The sequence below is a fragment of the Aspergillus eucalypticola genome, assembly GCF_003184535.1.
Source record: "Aspergillus eucalypticola CBS 122712 chromosome Unknown BO83scaffold_13, whole genome shotgun sequence".
In the NCBI taxonomy this organism is placed as follows: domain Eukaryota; kingdom Fungi; phylum Ascomycota; class Eurotiomycetes; order Eurotiales; family Aspergillaceae; genus Aspergillus; species Aspergillus eucalypticola.
In genome coordinates, this window is record NW_020290287.1 from 543,763 (window position 1) to 557,412 (window position 13,650).

The 13,650-nt window shown below is 52.8% G+C and overlaps 6 protein-coding genes across 6 annotated transcripts; 3 read left to right on the forward strand and 3 right to left on the reverse strand.

The window, feature by feature from the left end:
• Nucleotides 1-351: 351 nt before the first annotated feature.
• BO83DRAFT_378721 (putative tubulin-specific chaperone c) lies at nt 352-2,066 on the forward strand. The gene is made up of 3 exons (XM_025531328.1): nt 352-735; nt 785-1,507; nt 1,561-2,066. The coding sequence occupies exons 1-3, from the start codon at nt 589-591 to the stop codon at nt 1,765-1,767; spliced, it is 1,077 nt and encodes a 358-aa protein (XP_025387925.1). The 5' UTR covers nt 352-588; the 3' UTR covers nt 1,768-2,066.
• Nucleotides 2,067-2,655: 589 nt separating this feature from the next.
• Nucleotides 2,656-5,122, reverse strand: BO83DRAFT_361591 (uncharacterized protein; the record flags this gene model as incomplete). The annotated part of the gene is made up of 6 exons (XM_025529466.1): nt 2,656-2,735; nt 2,784-3,001; nt 3,055-3,919; nt 3,966-4,171; nt 4,360-4,393; nt 4,558-5,122. 6 exons carry the CDS (start codon nt 5,120-5,122, stop codon nt 2,656-2,658), a joined length of 1,968 nt encoding a protein of 655 aa, XP_025387926.1.
• A 528-nt stretch (nt 5,123-5,650) lies between these two features.
• BO83DRAFT_378724 (coatomer subunit alpha) lies at nt 5,651-10,275 on the forward strand. Its single transcript, XM_025531329.1, has 8 exons — nt 5,651-5,919; nt 6,017-6,066; nt 6,127-6,446; nt 6,500-6,835; nt 6,892-7,858; nt 7,909-8,504; nt 8,553-9,637; nt 9,693-10,275. The coding sequence occupies exons 1-8, from the start codon at nt 5,890-5,892 to the stop codon at nt 9,945-9,947; spliced, it is 3,639 nt and encodes a 1,212-aa protein (XP_025387927.1). The 5' UTR covers nt 5,651-5,889; the 3' UTR covers nt 9,948-10,275.
• A 215-nt stretch (nt 10,276-10,490) lies between these two features.
• BO83DRAFT_408488 (flavin-linked sulfhydryl oxidase) lies at nt 10,491-11,449 on the reverse strand (the record flags this gene model as incomplete). The annotated part of the gene is made up of 2 exons (XM_025534048.1): nt 11,042-11,449; nt 10,491-10,977 (listed from the first exon to the last, which is right to left on the reverse strand). The coding sequence occupies exons 1-2, from the start codon at nt 11,233-11,235 to the stop codon at nt 10,491-10,493; spliced, it is 681 nt and encodes a 226-aa protein (XP_025387928.1). The 5' UTR covers nt 11,236-11,449.
• Nucleotides 11,450-11,595: 146 nt separating this feature from the next.
• BO83DRAFT_378725 (putative transcriptional regulator) lies at nt 11,596-13,186 on the forward strand. Its single transcript, XM_025531330.1, has 2 exons — nt 11,596-12,125; nt 12,217-13,186. Exons 1-2 carry the CDS (start codon nt 11,868-11,870, stop codon nt 13,045-13,047), a joined length of 1,089 nt encoding a protein of 362 aa, XP_025387929.1. The 5' UTR covers nt 11,596-11,867; the 3' UTR covers nt 13,048-13,186.
• BO83DRAFT_39806 (DUF5310 domain-containing protein) lies at nt 13,112-13,542 on the reverse strand. Its single transcript, XM_025533229.1, has 3 exons — nt 13,460-13,542; nt 13,328-13,405; nt 13,112-13,262 (listed from the first exon to the last, which is right to left on the reverse strand). Exons 1-3 carry the CDS (start codon nt 13,460-13,462, stop codon nt 13,176-13,178), a joined length of 168 nt encoding a protein of 55 aa, XP_025387930.1. The 5' UTR covers nt 13,463-13,542; the 3' UTR covers nt 13,112-13,175.
• Between the last annotated feature and the right edge of the window lie 108 nt (nt 13,543-13,650).

Here is a 13,650-nt window from a genome sequence, read left to right on the forward strand (position 1 = left end):
CCGGCGGGTGATCGACTCGGCATTGGCCATCGAAGCGCGCTTGCCCCTCCCTGTCTCCCCCTATCGCTGGGGTGGACTGATGCCCTATCGTGCATTGGACGTGAATAGCTAATCCTTCGTGTGTCTGGAGCTTTCTAGCATTTCTGCTCCCTTCAGCAAGGCAACATTCACCATATCTACCTACTCAGTCCCGAAATTCAAGCTCCAACTTCTGCTGTTCCGGCTGTAAAAAGTGAAGCGAGCTCGGGTCGACGTCATCAATACATCCCATCCGACCCATTCTTCCAACCCAAGAAGAACGTCGACTCGCGTCCTTTCGTCCTTTCCCTATCCTCTTATACTTTCTACCTTCATCTAAAACATCGCCATCATGTCGATGCCTGAGTTTGACCCGGCCCGTCGGCCCTCTCAGTCCGAGAATCAAACCATTCTCAAGTCCGAAATCCCCTTGAAGGAACGGTTCTTCCGCTATTTTCAGCATGAGATCACCGGTATGATTGAGCTGATCCGGCTGATTACCTATGCTCTTTCCTCTTTTCAGAAGAGAGGAATCTGACCCCTGTTCTTCCTGTAGCGCTCCAGGAACAGATGGATCGGCTGGCCGATACGTCGTTAGTGGGAGGTGAACGGACAGACGCAACCGATCACTGTCTGGCGGGCATTGCGCGCTTGTCCAACGAGGTCAAGGACGCAGCCAGCTATATCCCAACCTACGATCAGCGGATATATGCTGAGGTACACATCCACGTGCCTGAGTAACGCTTTGCCGTACTGACTTTTCCAGGCCATTAAAGCTCTGCAGGACAAACTCGTCGAGACTCGAGCTGCAGTCGAACCACGACCAAAGTTTAGCTTCAAGACCAAGAAGAATGCATCCGCCATCTCTCTGTCCGATGCAGCGCATCTCGCCGCTCAAGGTCGACGCAGTATCCCTGGGTTCCCCTCCCCTGACACATCATCGGTCAGCTCGTCTGCGACACAAACCCCCATGTATCCGTCAACGCCGCTGAACGAACCCGACAACCGCCTCCATCTACAAAGACCGGAGCTTGCTCCGACCTCTATCCCTGCATTCACAGTGGACGAAGATGAGGACAAACCCAAGTCAGACGCAGGGGGTGGATTTGCCGCAACGGCCGTGTCCTCAGTGTCTGTGAACAACCATCATAACCTGCACATCATGCTGCCGTCCTCAGGCTCAACCGCAACCGTGCCGGCGTCTATTACCCATCTTCGCCACTGCGTAGTCGACATGTCCATTCCCACGGCCAATGGAAAGCCGTATACCAGTCTGACCATCAAGAGCGTTAAGGAGAGTCTCCTCGTTTGTGGCCAGATCAACGGCCCAGCCCATATCACTGGCGTAGAGAACAGCATTCTTGTGGTTGACTGTCGGCAGTTCCGGATGCATAACTGCTCTAATGTGGACGTCTACCTCAGCTGTTCCAGCAACCCGATTATCGAGGACTGCAGCAATGTCCGATTCGGTCGGAAACCCCGTGTTTACGTAGGTGGCCTCTCGAATCATGTCCATGCTTCTACTAACGATGATAAACATAGACGCTCGATCACGATCGCCCAGATGACGAAGATCACTGGAGCCAGGTCGAAGATTTCAAATGGATCAAGCCGGAACCCAGTCCCAACTGGAGCCTTCTGGATGCCGAAGACGCCGTGCCGGAAGAAGTCTGGGCGGAGATTGTCCCGGGCGGTCCAGGCTGGTCGCTGGATGATATTCTACGTGCGATCAAGATTTCATCTCATTAACTGAACGTTTGCCAGTTACGAGCTGAGGAGGGAATTGGCGTCCGGTTTAACGAGTGTCGTAGTTGTAATTACTGCATTATGAATGCGATGGGGACAAACAAGGTAAACATATTCTATGTACCGGACTGGGTTCTGCGATGCGAGTGTTGCTTCTGAAGTACTCTCTTCTCTTGAGTGGTGGTCACATTATGGCAGCTGGGTAAATATATCTGGTGTCGGACACCCCACTGATTCACTTATTAGTATTTACTAGTATCCGCCTCTTATGATTCAATTTAAAATCCACTTGACCGTCTGTCCTATGCTGAAAATTAACTACTAAGTAAATTTGAGTTGTCGCTGCAATTTAACTATGGTTGTACTCATGATGCTGAAGGACCGCGTCGGAGTTATCACCTTAACTCGTACCCGCAAAAATATATTCATACAACGAAGTACTACCCTACTAGTACTAACCACCACTACAACAACCCATCACTCACCATCACACAACTGTTACAAAACCCCTTAATACCATGGATATCAAATCTTATAATTTTACTCTAAACACCAACACCTGAATACTATGAAGACCATATACCCCGACCCATTTCTCATACCTTAACCGACGCGAAATTCATGAACCCTGCTAAGTAATAGAAGTGCATCTCCCTTATTAGCCAACCCCAACTACCCTAAAAGACCAGACATAGAGGAACTCAAGGGATACTAGTGCTGCAGGCGCGTGGGTGCTTCGCTGCATGCAATTTGCTTTATAGGATGAATTAGCGAGAGCCGAGGGTCTAGTCCAGTGGCAGTTCTCTACAAGCTCTGCAACAGGATAAAATTCGAGTCATGTCATATTTCATTTCAATACTTTATTTCAGATTCGTCACTGCTTTTGAGCTTTCATTCGCCATTCCAGGTCGTCGGTACTTTGGGATAGTTCTTCGCATCCAACCCGAGATCTTCATAGATGGTGTCATCGCCTAAACAGAAGTTAGTCATCCGATCATAACACAGGCTTGGCAACTTACCCCGTAGAGCTTCAATCCGCTCTTCATTCTCCTGTTCCAGCTTCTCTAGTTCCTCGCCGGGCTGTGCTTCGTTGGCCTGCTTGTCGCCCTCTTCGGCTGTCGCGGCCTTGCCCAGGTCGTCGGTAGCCTCGCCAACCATCAGGAATTGTGCATTGGGGTAGTCGATAAATTCTGGCTGCAACGGGACCCAGCGGTAGTCGCCGAATTTTTCGCGTACACTAAGTATTATCAGCGAATATTTCTGGAATAATCTGGGGCAGCTATAGTGTACCTTTCAGGATACTCGGGGTCCTTCTGAATCTGAGCATAGGATGGGCCAGGGTATTTGGGGTTCTTCGACTGGATGACCCAACTGCCTCGAGAATGCAAACCAAAGTCTTCCTGGATAGATCCGATAGTCTCCGGAATGGTCAAGACATAAGCCAAGTGAGACGCCCGAGTCGTAGATGTGATGGCGTAGACGCCCTCAGCAAACGGTCTGGCCTCGGGAACGGTTCGCTCACCACGGGTAGACGTTTCGTACGTATCGCCAGCAATGAAGTTCTCTTGGAGTGACTTCATACTCTGTCCGGCCTTTTCGACAAACCCCATATCACGTTCTTTACCAGAGGTGGGAAACTTCTTTTTGGGCAGCATCAACAGCCGGCATTTTGCGCCAGGCTCCACAGAGCCCTGCTGTTGATTCAATGTGGCACCAATGGGTGTTGGTCGCAGCACCAGGAAGCTCCGGGCAACATCGCCAACGCTTTGCGGGTCGGTCACATTTACGCGCGGTCGGTAGAAGAAATAGATGATTCCCTTCTCGAGTACGTTTGATGCGACCTTCTCCTCCCGCTCCTGGGATGTTTTGACACCTACTTCGGCGCTGTCAGCAGCAGGAGCGGGTTTCTCTGGCTTTGTCTCTGGCTCTGCCTCGCGTTTCTCCTCACTCTTTTCTTCTGGTTTCTCCTCTACATCCTTTTCTGGCTTCTCCTCGGGGTTTTCATCTGGCTTTGGTTGATCCTCAGCTTTGTCGGCGGGCTCAGCTGGTGCCGCTGCGGGCTCTTCATCCGTCTTCTGCGGTTCTTCCTTTTCGACAGGCTTCTCAGGTTCTCCTTCAGATTTCGACTCTGGCTTTTCCGGCTCTTCCGCACGTTCTGATCTCGTCAGCCCGAATCTCTATAGATTGACGGTACACCATACCTTCTGTTGTCTTCACTTCTTCCTCGGTCGTCGGCTGCTGATTTTCCTCGGGCTTTACCTTGTCATCCTCCTTCTTTCCTTTCTTCGGTGCAGGGCCCTTGTCAGTGGTTTCCTTGCGCTTTGCGCCAGCAGGACCTCGGCTCTTGACATCCGGAGCAGCCGCAATGGCTTCCTTCGCCTTCTGAGCCGCTTGACGGGTAGACGTTCTAGTGGCGGCCATTGTAGCAATATGGGTCAATTTTATGAATACTCAATAGGCCAATTGAAAAGGTATGCACACAGGGACCACGAGCAAAGATGAATGGGTGAGGGGCATGAACAATCGACTGGTGGTCGCCAATGGAAGTCGTTGAGATTCGCCGGAAATGGCGATGAGAACCGCGTGACGTCATACAGGGTCCAGCCCGTTCTGGCTAGCGCTGCGTCAACTACGTCACGTGTCGCATATAGATTCGGAGAATTGGGACGAAAGGATGAGCGACAGTGTCAATCTCCCGCGATAATATCGCTCATTCATCTAGGTCCATTGCATCGGCATCAGTGTGAGTGAAAGGCTGGGTTGCACTGTCATCTGTTGACGGAGACCTTGAACTGTAGCCCCCCGACGAGGTGGTTTCGCTGCTATCGTGCTGCCAGATCATCCCCGGGGACAAATGGTCCCTCGCGCATCTGCCTTTTCGGCGCCTCCTCTTGGGACCCTCATTGGACTCGTCACGCTGAGCATTGGGGATAGAGTCGGAAGATGACTGTCGGAATGGTCGAGATGAACCTGTTGCTGTCGCGGAAGGCTTTCTTTTCTTCCCTCTCGTCCGGCTAGCGCTTTGATCTGAGTCGCACTGGAGCCCCTCCATCGAGTCCACCAGCTCTCCCTGCCAGATCTCTGAGTTGTCTCCAAGAAGAAAACGTATCGCCGGTTTGTCTGTGGTCTGTCCTGCAGCCTCAGCAGGCTCATCGTCTGGCTCCTCAATAGAATACGGTAGGACTACATCCGCATTCGTTTCATGTTTGTGAATGGTTGATGAATTACCTTCCAAAGAAACTGTACCTGCTCCAGACGAGATTCCCGGATCGCCTTGCGTGTTGCATGGTTGAGATGTAAAAGCTCTTGATCCATCGTGCGGTTGAAACGTAGGGGGGCTTTCAAGAATTTCCGTCATCTTGAGTCAGCCAAAGTCCAAAAGAGCGAATCTTGTATGGACGAAATCGCCCTTCTGAAGGTTAGCTGCTGCTCTGTAGAGCGTGACGCAAACCGCGCATGCGCTGCGAAACGGAAACGATGATAATTCAATAGCGAACAAAGTCACCCGATGACGCTTTTCCATTGATTTAGATGTATGAACATATGAGACAAATGAAATTTCACAACCACGGCTTCAACCGCTTGTTGTAACAGAAAGAAATGGCCCAGATAAGAGGAATCATGTCGGGTGGTACTATCCTGAGGGGCCCAGAGGAGAGATGGACCCGACGGGGGAGATCCCGAAGAAGCATCGAGAAGGGGAGAGTGAGATCACACTCGAATAACCTCCGCCGAACTCCACTCGAACCGGAGTGAAGGAGGCAGAACTGCAGCTTTGACTAAGTCCCCCAAGTAAATCGGTTCACTGTAATGTCTGCCCCAGAATGTAACAGAGAGCCTAAAAGAAGTGCCTGGCAGCTGCTCACCGCCGGGCCCATCATTGGCCCGCGGGACTCGCTTATTGGCTGCGACACAATAAGTCCACGTTTACCGCCATCCAAGACGGAACCACCAGCTGCCCAGAGTGACTGAGTCCAGACACTCCGAACTCCCCCCGTCTTCCCCCCTTTGCCCATTCTCTCCCGCCGTTGCTGTGGATGCGGTGGTCGCCTTTTTGACCTCTCTTAATACCTGAGTGCGGAGCTTGCTTCTCTATGGTGCGGCTCCGGCCAACCCTCCTTCATCATGCAGTCCTCCCCAAACATGCTCACCAAGGTCCGCTATCCCCTCCCCATTGCCAGCTCCCCCCCCTATCGCCGCGGAGCTGCTGCTGCTTTCAGGAACAGGAACTAATCTTCATCCTACTTGATAGTTTGAATCTAAATCCTCCCGCGCAAAGGGAATTGCCTTCCATCCCAAGCGGTCAGTGGACAATTGTCCTGTTCAACGCGTCGCAAACGAGTTCGGCTGACCCTCGAACAGGCCATGGATCCTAGTATCCCTTCATTCATCCACCATCCAATTATGGGATTACCGCATGGGAACTCTCATTGATCGCTTCGAAGAACATGATGGCCCCGTTCGTGGCATTGACTTCCACCCGACACAGCCCCTCTTCGTCTCCGGAGGTGACGACTACAAGATCAAGGTCTGGAACTACCAGACTCGTCGTTGCATGTTCACACTGAATGGCCATCTGGACTACGTACGGACGGTATTCTTCCATCATGAGCTGCCATGGATCCTTTCGTGCTCGGACGATCAGACCATCAGAATCTGGAACTGGCAGAACCGCTCCTTGAGTAAGTCGGAATCTGGCCACCTGTCCGGAGGGGTGCTGACAATGGCTTCACAGTCTGCACCATGACCGGCCACAACCACTATGTAATGTGCGCGCAGTTCCATCCTACCGAAGATCTCATCGCCTCCGCCTCCTTGGACCAGTCGGTTCGCATTTGGGATATTTCGGGTTTGCGGAAGAAGCACTCGGCCCCGACGTCCATGTCCTTCGAAGACCAGATGGCCCGCGCCAATCCCGCCCAGGCAGATATGTTCGGAAACACTGATGCGGTGGTGAAGTTCGTTCTGGAGGGTCACGACCGGGGTGTCAACTGGGTGTCTTTCCACCCAACCCTGCCCCTGATTGTCTCCGCGGGTGACGATCGTCTCATCAAGCTGTGGAGGATGAGTGGTACGTCAAGATACTTGTTATGGAGATATGGATTTCAGGCTGACACGGATGTATAGACACAAAGGCATGGGAGGTTGACACTTGCCGTGGACATTTCCAGAATGCCTCAGCTTGTCTGTTCCACCCACACCAGGACCTGATCCTTTCCGTTGGTGAAGACAAGACTATTCGGTGCTGGGATCTGAACAAGCGCACATCCGTCCAGTCATTCAAGCGCGATTTGGACCGCTTCTGGGTTATTGCTGCTCACCCGGAGATCAACTTGTTCGCTGCTGGTCACGACACCGGTGTCATGGTGTTCAAGTTGGAGCGTGAGCGTCCTGCCTCGGCTGTCTACCAGAACCAGCTCTTCTACATCACGAAGGAGAAGCACGTCAAGTCGTATGACTTTGCCAAGAACGTCGAGACCCCTCCTATGCTGTCGTTGCGCAAGCTCGGATCCCCTTGGGTGCCGCCTCGCACCCTCTCTTACAACCCCGCTGAACGTGCCATCTTGGTTACCTCTCCTACCGATAGTGGCGTGTACGAACTGATTCACCTCCCGCGCGATGCCACTGGTGCCGTTGAGCCTACGGATGTCAAGCGTGGTCAGGGCTCTTCTGCTGTCTTTGTTGCCCGCAACCGATTCGCCGTCTTCAGCCAGGGCAACCAACAGGTGGACATCAAGGATCTGAGCAACTCGACCACGAAATCGATCAAGCCCCCGGCTGGCACCACTGACATCTACTTTGGCGGTACTGGATGCCTGCTCTTCATCACGCCCACCAACGTTGTTCTCTTCGACATCCAGCAGAAGAAGCAACTGGCGGAGCTGGCTGTGAGCGGTGTCAAGTACGTTGTCTGGTCTAACGACGGCCTTTACGCTGCTCTGCTCAGCAAGCACAACGTCACTATTGTGACCAAGTCCCTTGAGCAGGTGAGCAGCTTGCACGAAACGATCCGGATCAAGAGCGCAGCCTGGGATGACGCTGGCGTCCTTCTCTACTCCACCTTGAACCACGTTAAATACTCCCTTCTGAACGGGTATGTCTCCTTAAAAGTGGTGAATGCTTTACATACTGACAACTTCGCAGTGACAACGGTATCATTCGCACTCTGGACCAGACGGTCTACCTCGTCAAGGTCAAGGGTCGCAATGTCTACTGTCTGGATCGTAATGCCAAGCCTCGCGTTCTGGAGATTGACCCTACCGAGTACCGTTTCAAGCTTGCCCTTGTCAAGAGGAACTACGATGAAATGCTTCAGATCATCAAGACTTCCAGCTTGGTCGGTCAAAGTATCATCTCCTACCTGCAGAAGAAGGGTTACCCTGAGATCGCGCTGCAGTTCGTACAAGACCCCCAGACCCGCTTCGAGCTCGCGCTCGAGTGCGGCAACCTGGAGGTGGCTATTGAGATGGCTAGGGAACTCGACCGTCCCAACTTGTGGAGCAGACTCGGAGCTGAGGCTTTGGCTCATGGTAACCACCAGACGGTTGAGATGGCCTACCAGAAGCAAAGGAACTTTGACAAGCTGTCTTTCCTGTACCTCTCCACTGGTGACCAGGAGAAGCTGTCAAGAATGGCCAAGATTGCCGAACACCGTGGCGATTTCACCTCGCGTTTCCAGAATGCCATTTACCGTGGCGACGTGGAAGACCGGATTCAGATGTTCAAGGAAGTTGACCAATGTAAGTCCAATACGAGCAGTTATAACGGGTTTTGCTAATCAGTCAAAGATCCCCTCGCATACCTCACTGCCAAGTCTCATGGACTGACGGAAGAGGCCGAGTCGATCCTCGAGGCTTGCGGTCTTACCGAGGACCAGATCACACTTCCCTCCATCGAAGAGCCTGCACGGGTTCCCCACCCGATTGTTCCCACCTTCAAGTCCAACTGGCCTGTCAAGGCTGCTGGTCATTCCTCTTTTGAGAAGGCCCTTCTTGGAGAGGTTGGCGCCGGCGACGAGGAGGGTGCAGCGATCGAGTTTGAGCCCGAGGAGGACGAGGAGGCTATCACTGCACGCGACACCCTCGAGGATGAGGAAGAGGACGTTGCTGGCTGGGACATGGGAGACGAGATCAATGTCGAGGAGGACGTTGACTTTGTGAACGTGGACAGCGCAGAGGCCGGTGCAGGCAGCACCGAGGCCGATCTGTGGGCGCGTAACTCCCCTCTGGCAGCCGACCATGTCGCTGCTGGCTCCTTCGAGACTGCTATGCAACTGCTTAACCGTCAAGTGGGAGCAGTCAACTTTGCCCCTCTCAAGCCGCGGTTCTTGGAGGTGTACAAGGCCTCCAAGACTTTCCTCCCGGCGACCACTGGCCTGCCCCCGTTGGTCAACTATGTGCGCCGCACTGTCGATGAGACGGATAGCCGCAAGGTCCTGCCTATCATCCCGAAGGACCTGGAGACAATCGCCAACGTGGATCTGCAGGAGGGTTACGCCGCCATGCGGGCCAACAAGCTGGAAGATGGCGTGCGGATCTTCCGCAACATCCTAAACTCCGTTCTGATCAACACTGTCTCGTCCGAGGCGGAGGTGGAGCAGGCCAAGAAGATCATCGAGACTGCTCGGGAATACATCCTGGCCATGTCTATTGAACTGGAGCGCCGTTCCATCCCCACTGACACCCCCGACAACCTCAAGCGAAGCCTCGAGCTTTCTGCTTACTTCACGATCCCCAAGCTAGAGGTTGCACACCGGCAATTGGCACTTATGGCTGCCATGAAGCTGGCCTTTGCCAACAAGAACTACTCTTCGGCCCTCAGCTTTGCCAACCGCATGCTGGCTAACGGTGGCTCGCCCAAGCTTCTGGAACAGGTAAGCAATACAGGCCTTCCCCGTTGATGATTCGAAATGCTAACACATGAATTAGGCCAAGAAGATCAAGGTGCAATGCGAGCGCAGCCCGCAAGACAAGATCGACATCGAATTCGACCAATTTGCCGAATTCGATATCTGTGCTGCCTCGTTCACACCGATCTACGGCGGCTCACCGAGCGTGTCGGACCCATTCACGGGCGCCAAGTACCATGAGCAGTACAAGGGCACCGTGTGCCGGATCTCGCAGGTGACGGAGATCGGCGCTCCGGCCAGCGGGCTGCGGTTGTTCGTCCCGGGTCAGTACTGAGGATGATGACGAGATGTGACGGCTTTCCTTTTTCTTTCTTCACGCTTGTAATTCCCCGTCTCGATGTGCAAACATGATAGAAATGGGCTTTCTCTGGTGGGGGAAAAAGGAGGATGGATTCTGGTTGGAGAGGAAATGTTGGCGCCCATGGCTGGAGGAAGCTCTCCTGCTTTGGATGGTCCCCGATGTGTGAAATTCATAATTCCAGCGACGTTAGTATATTCATTCATCTATTTACTGTTATTGCTATTGTTTGATATACTTTTCTTTTCTTTTTCTTCCTTTCTATTCTATTGCTGAGCTGTTCTTGTACAGATAAAGAGGTGAGATAGTATTATCATATCATATCATATCATGATCAGATGCCGAGTAGAGATATCCGTCACCCAATAGTTGGTATAGTACACAATGTAAATTCCCCACTCATCCCTTCCCATCCCCATTATCAATGGTAGCAGCAGCAGTAGTCTATATCTATAATCTAATCATACACACTCCCCCATCCCCAACCCCCATCCCCAACACGAGATTTGAAAAAAAAAATCACTCACACCTCCCATCCCCCCACCCCTTCCTCCACCTCTCCTCCCAAAACCTACAATCAAACTCACTCTTCCCCAATTTGCGATTCACCTCATTATGCGCCCTACACATCCAATCCCCGAACTCCTTCCGTCCACCCAACCTAGGCTGGTTCTCCCCACTCGGCTCCGCCATCCATGTCCGGAAATCGTCAGCACACACCCAGCACGGATACAACTTCGAGAACATCCCCAGGAACTGGCGCATCTCGGATTGTTGTTCGCTGGACGCTTGGGCCGGGTACGACGCTGTCAATGAGTGCAGGAACGTCCAGGTGGAGCGGCCGAGGGCTTCCGAGTCTGGAGGGCAGTCTGTGTAGCCGGGGGTGGTGGTGAGGGTTTTCGGGATGGTGGTGCTGCTGCTGCTGTTGGTTGTTGTGGTGGTGGGAGTAGATTTGGCTTGTTTGGTCAGGGCGCGCCAGGAGGCGGCGGAGGTGCAGAGGCGGCATCTATTCATGGGAAAAATTTGTTAGTTTAGGGGGGTATGTGGGGAGGGGATGGGGGAGGGCGTACGGCTTTCCGTCTTTGTCGAGGATGACTCCGTTGGGGAGTTTGGTCATGCCTGCGGGGACGGAGTCATCTTTTGTTGTCGCTGTTGGAGCGGCTTGTTGTTGGGTGGAGGATGAAGGCGTAGCAGGTTGTTGTTGCTGTTGTTGGTGGATGAAGAGGTGTTTTTGTGTGTTTGCTGGTGGTGTCGTGTCTGCCATTGTGGGCTATGCAGGTGGTGATTGATGCTGGTGGGAGGATGATGAAGGTATTCGGATGCGATGCGGAGAAGAAGTAGGACGCAGCGCAGAGTAGAAGTAGTCAATTCGGAAGAGTAGTATGTACACTGGAGGGTCTGGTATTCGAGCAGGGCAGAGACACGAAGGAGCAATATCCGCGACAGAGCTTTAAGAGACAACTTCTGGTGAATTGATAGTGCTTGATTGGTAATGCAACAAAAGAATGTCTCCGTCGAATCCCTCCGGCTTCTAGAATTGCCATGTGCCTGCTTTGTCAGCCGAGTATATCTCCGCTGCTCTCCGCCTGTGCCTTGCCTGGAGCAATGGAATGATGGGGGGACGTCCAAGCTTCGTGGATCCGTACACTGTGATTGATCAACTAGCTAACTTGTTCTATTTCGCGTCAATACGCGTTTCTGGCTTGATTACTACTCCTGCTAAAATAAGCTTCTGTGCCTGACGAGATTATCTGAAGTGCTGTCAGAACGCGATCGGTAACTTATCAAACTAGCTAGCTAGCTAACTAGCGCCGTGTCCCCTCCTGCTAGGTACCACGCGACAGTTGAGGTTATCGCAACGCAGTGTCATCCACCCCATACAGTTATACAAGCCCAATGGCGCCACGATACGCCCTTTCGAGTTCGGAGCCCGAGTCGGAAGCTGAATCTGCGTCCGGTCGTCCTGCCGATGATGTCCTGGAGCAGGCACTGCGTGATGCGGTTACGAAGGTGTACAAGTCAGGCAAAATGGAGGAATTGACGGTGAAGCGGGTGCGACTAGCTGCGGAGAAGGAGCTCCAGTTGGAAGAGGGCTTTTACAAGACTCAGGGGGATTGGAAGACAAGGAGTGAGCAGATCATTAAGGATCAGGTGGTGAGTTTGCTGGTGTCCTGGCTGTCATTGGGTGCATGGCTAAGAGTGTCTGATGTTTGTGAAGATCGTCTACTGACTTACTGATATACAGGAGGAGGAAGAGAAAGCCGCCCAGGAACCCGTGCCGGATGACGAGGAAGATGCCGCTTCATCTGCTTCCGAAGACGCCAAGCCTGCCAAACGAACAAGACCAGAGAAGCCATCGGCATCGCGCAAGCGTCAGAAGAAAAGCGCTTCGATATCCGATAACGGAGATGTAGCCAACGCATCACCAGACGAGGATGAAGACAAGGTAGAAAAGGTCCCGAAAAGACAGACTAAGGCAACACCAAAGAAGCAGCCATCGCCCAAGGCTTCAGAAGACTACGTTCAAGATTCCGATGAGGAAGAAGGGGCAAAACCAGAGAAAGCCGAAGAGACACCAAGGGATGACTCTGAGAGCGAACTTTCAGTTGTCCTAGACGAGGAGCCTAAACCGAAGCCGAACCGCAAGCGACAGAAAAGTGCCGAGGCACCCCCGCGCAAGGGCAGGAAACAGACAACGGCAAAGGGAAAGGATGCGGATATAGACCCAAACCAAGCGGAAATCAAGCGGTTGCAAGGCTGGCTGTTGAAGTGCGGGATCCGCAAGATGTGGGCACGGGAGCTGGCTCCCTACGATACGCCCAAAGCGAAGATCAATCACCTCAAGGGCATGCTGAAGGACGCAGGCATGGAGGGGCGCTACTCGGTTGAGAAGGCTAATCGTATCCGCGAGGAGCGTGAACTCAAAGCTGATCTGGAGATGGTCCAAGAAGGAGCCAAGCGATGGGGTAAAGAAAGCGGCAGCGAGAACAGTGATGATAGTCGACCAAAGCGGCGGCTGAATCGCGGGCGGAAGAGTCTGGCCTTTTTAGAGAGCGAGGGCGAGGAAACGGACTGAGATGGTGAATGACGATCAATGTGCGGGTTGCTGCATGAGGTTTAGCTGTCGCAGTATCTGCCTGGCGCAGGCTGTGGGTCGTAATGACACTCGAGATAATTGAATAGTCCATGTTGGCACATCACGCCTTATTTCCCTGTCTTTGTTCCGCCCATACGTTGAGCCACCAGGCTAAAAACGGCGACGGAAGAGATGAAGAGGACGAGGTTATAGAACTGCAGAGCATGTCAGTCAATAATTGGGATCACCATAAAGCGATAGCTAGCTAGCGAGAGCTTACCGCTGTTCTGGAGTACTCGTTCTCTTCCGCCTCTGTTCTAGCCTCGACAAACAGGCGTCGGAGATTGGGTAGATTGGCCTAGGATAGAGATGTGAGTGGTAGCAGTTGAGGGGGTAATTTCAAGTTACATACCATAGCTCTGGTGGCAAGTAGTGCTGTTTGAAAGGAGAAGGAAAGAAAGAAAGACGGAAGGCGGCAGCGGTGGTGGTGGTGGTGGTGGTGACGGGGAAGCCAGACCGGGGAAGAAAGAGAGCGGCTCAGGTTAAGTTAGTGTTGGGTCCAGACACTCACTCGCTCGACTCCCTAATTGTATCTGTCCTCCT

What these genes read in the sequence shown, in the direction of transcription:
- BO83DRAFT_378724 (XM_025531329.1), top strand. Translation starts at nt 5,890, where the DNA reads ATGCAGTCCTCCCCAAACATGCTCACCAAG. An exon ending in ATTGCCTTCCATCCCAAGCG is followed by an intron (nt 6,067 to 6,126) that starts GTCAGTGGACAA and finishes ACCCTCGAACAG; the next exon opens with GCCATGGATCCTAGTATCCC. An exon ending in AAATACTCCCTTCTGAACGG is followed by an intron (nt 7,859 to 7,908) that starts GTATGTCTCCTT and finishes ACAACTTCGCAG; the next exon opens with TGACAACGGTATCATTCGCA.
- BO83DRAFT_378721 (XM_025531328.1), top strand. Translation starts at nt 589, where the DNA reads ATGGATCGGCTGGCCGATACGTCGTTAGTGGGAGGTGAACGGACAGAC. An exon ending in ATCAGCGGATATATGCTGAG is followed by an intron (nt 736 to 784) that starts GTACACATCCAC and finishes TGACTTTTCCAG; the next exon opens with GCCATTAAAGCTCTGCAGGA. An exon ending in GTCGGAAACCCCGTGTTTAC is followed by an intron (nt 1,508 to 1,560) that starts GTAGGTGGCCTC and finishes TGATAAACATAG; the next exon opens with ACGCTCGATCACGATCGCCC.
- BO83DRAFT_378725 (XM_025531330.1), top strand. Translation starts at nt 11,868, where the DNA reads ATGGCGCCACGATACGCCCTTTCGAGTTCGGAGCCCGAGTCGGAAGCT. An exon ending in AGATCATTAAGGATCAGGTG is followed by an intron (nt 12,126 to 12,216) that starts GTGAGTTTGCTG and finishes ACTGATATACAG; the next exon opens with GAGGAGGAAGAGAAAGCCGC.
- BO83DRAFT_39806 (XM_025533229.1), bottom strand. An exon ending in ACGAGTACTCCAGAACAGCG is followed by an intron (nt 13,263 to 13,327) that starts GTAAGCTCTCGC and finishes CATGCTCTGCAG; the next exon opens with TTCTATAACCTCGTCCTCTT.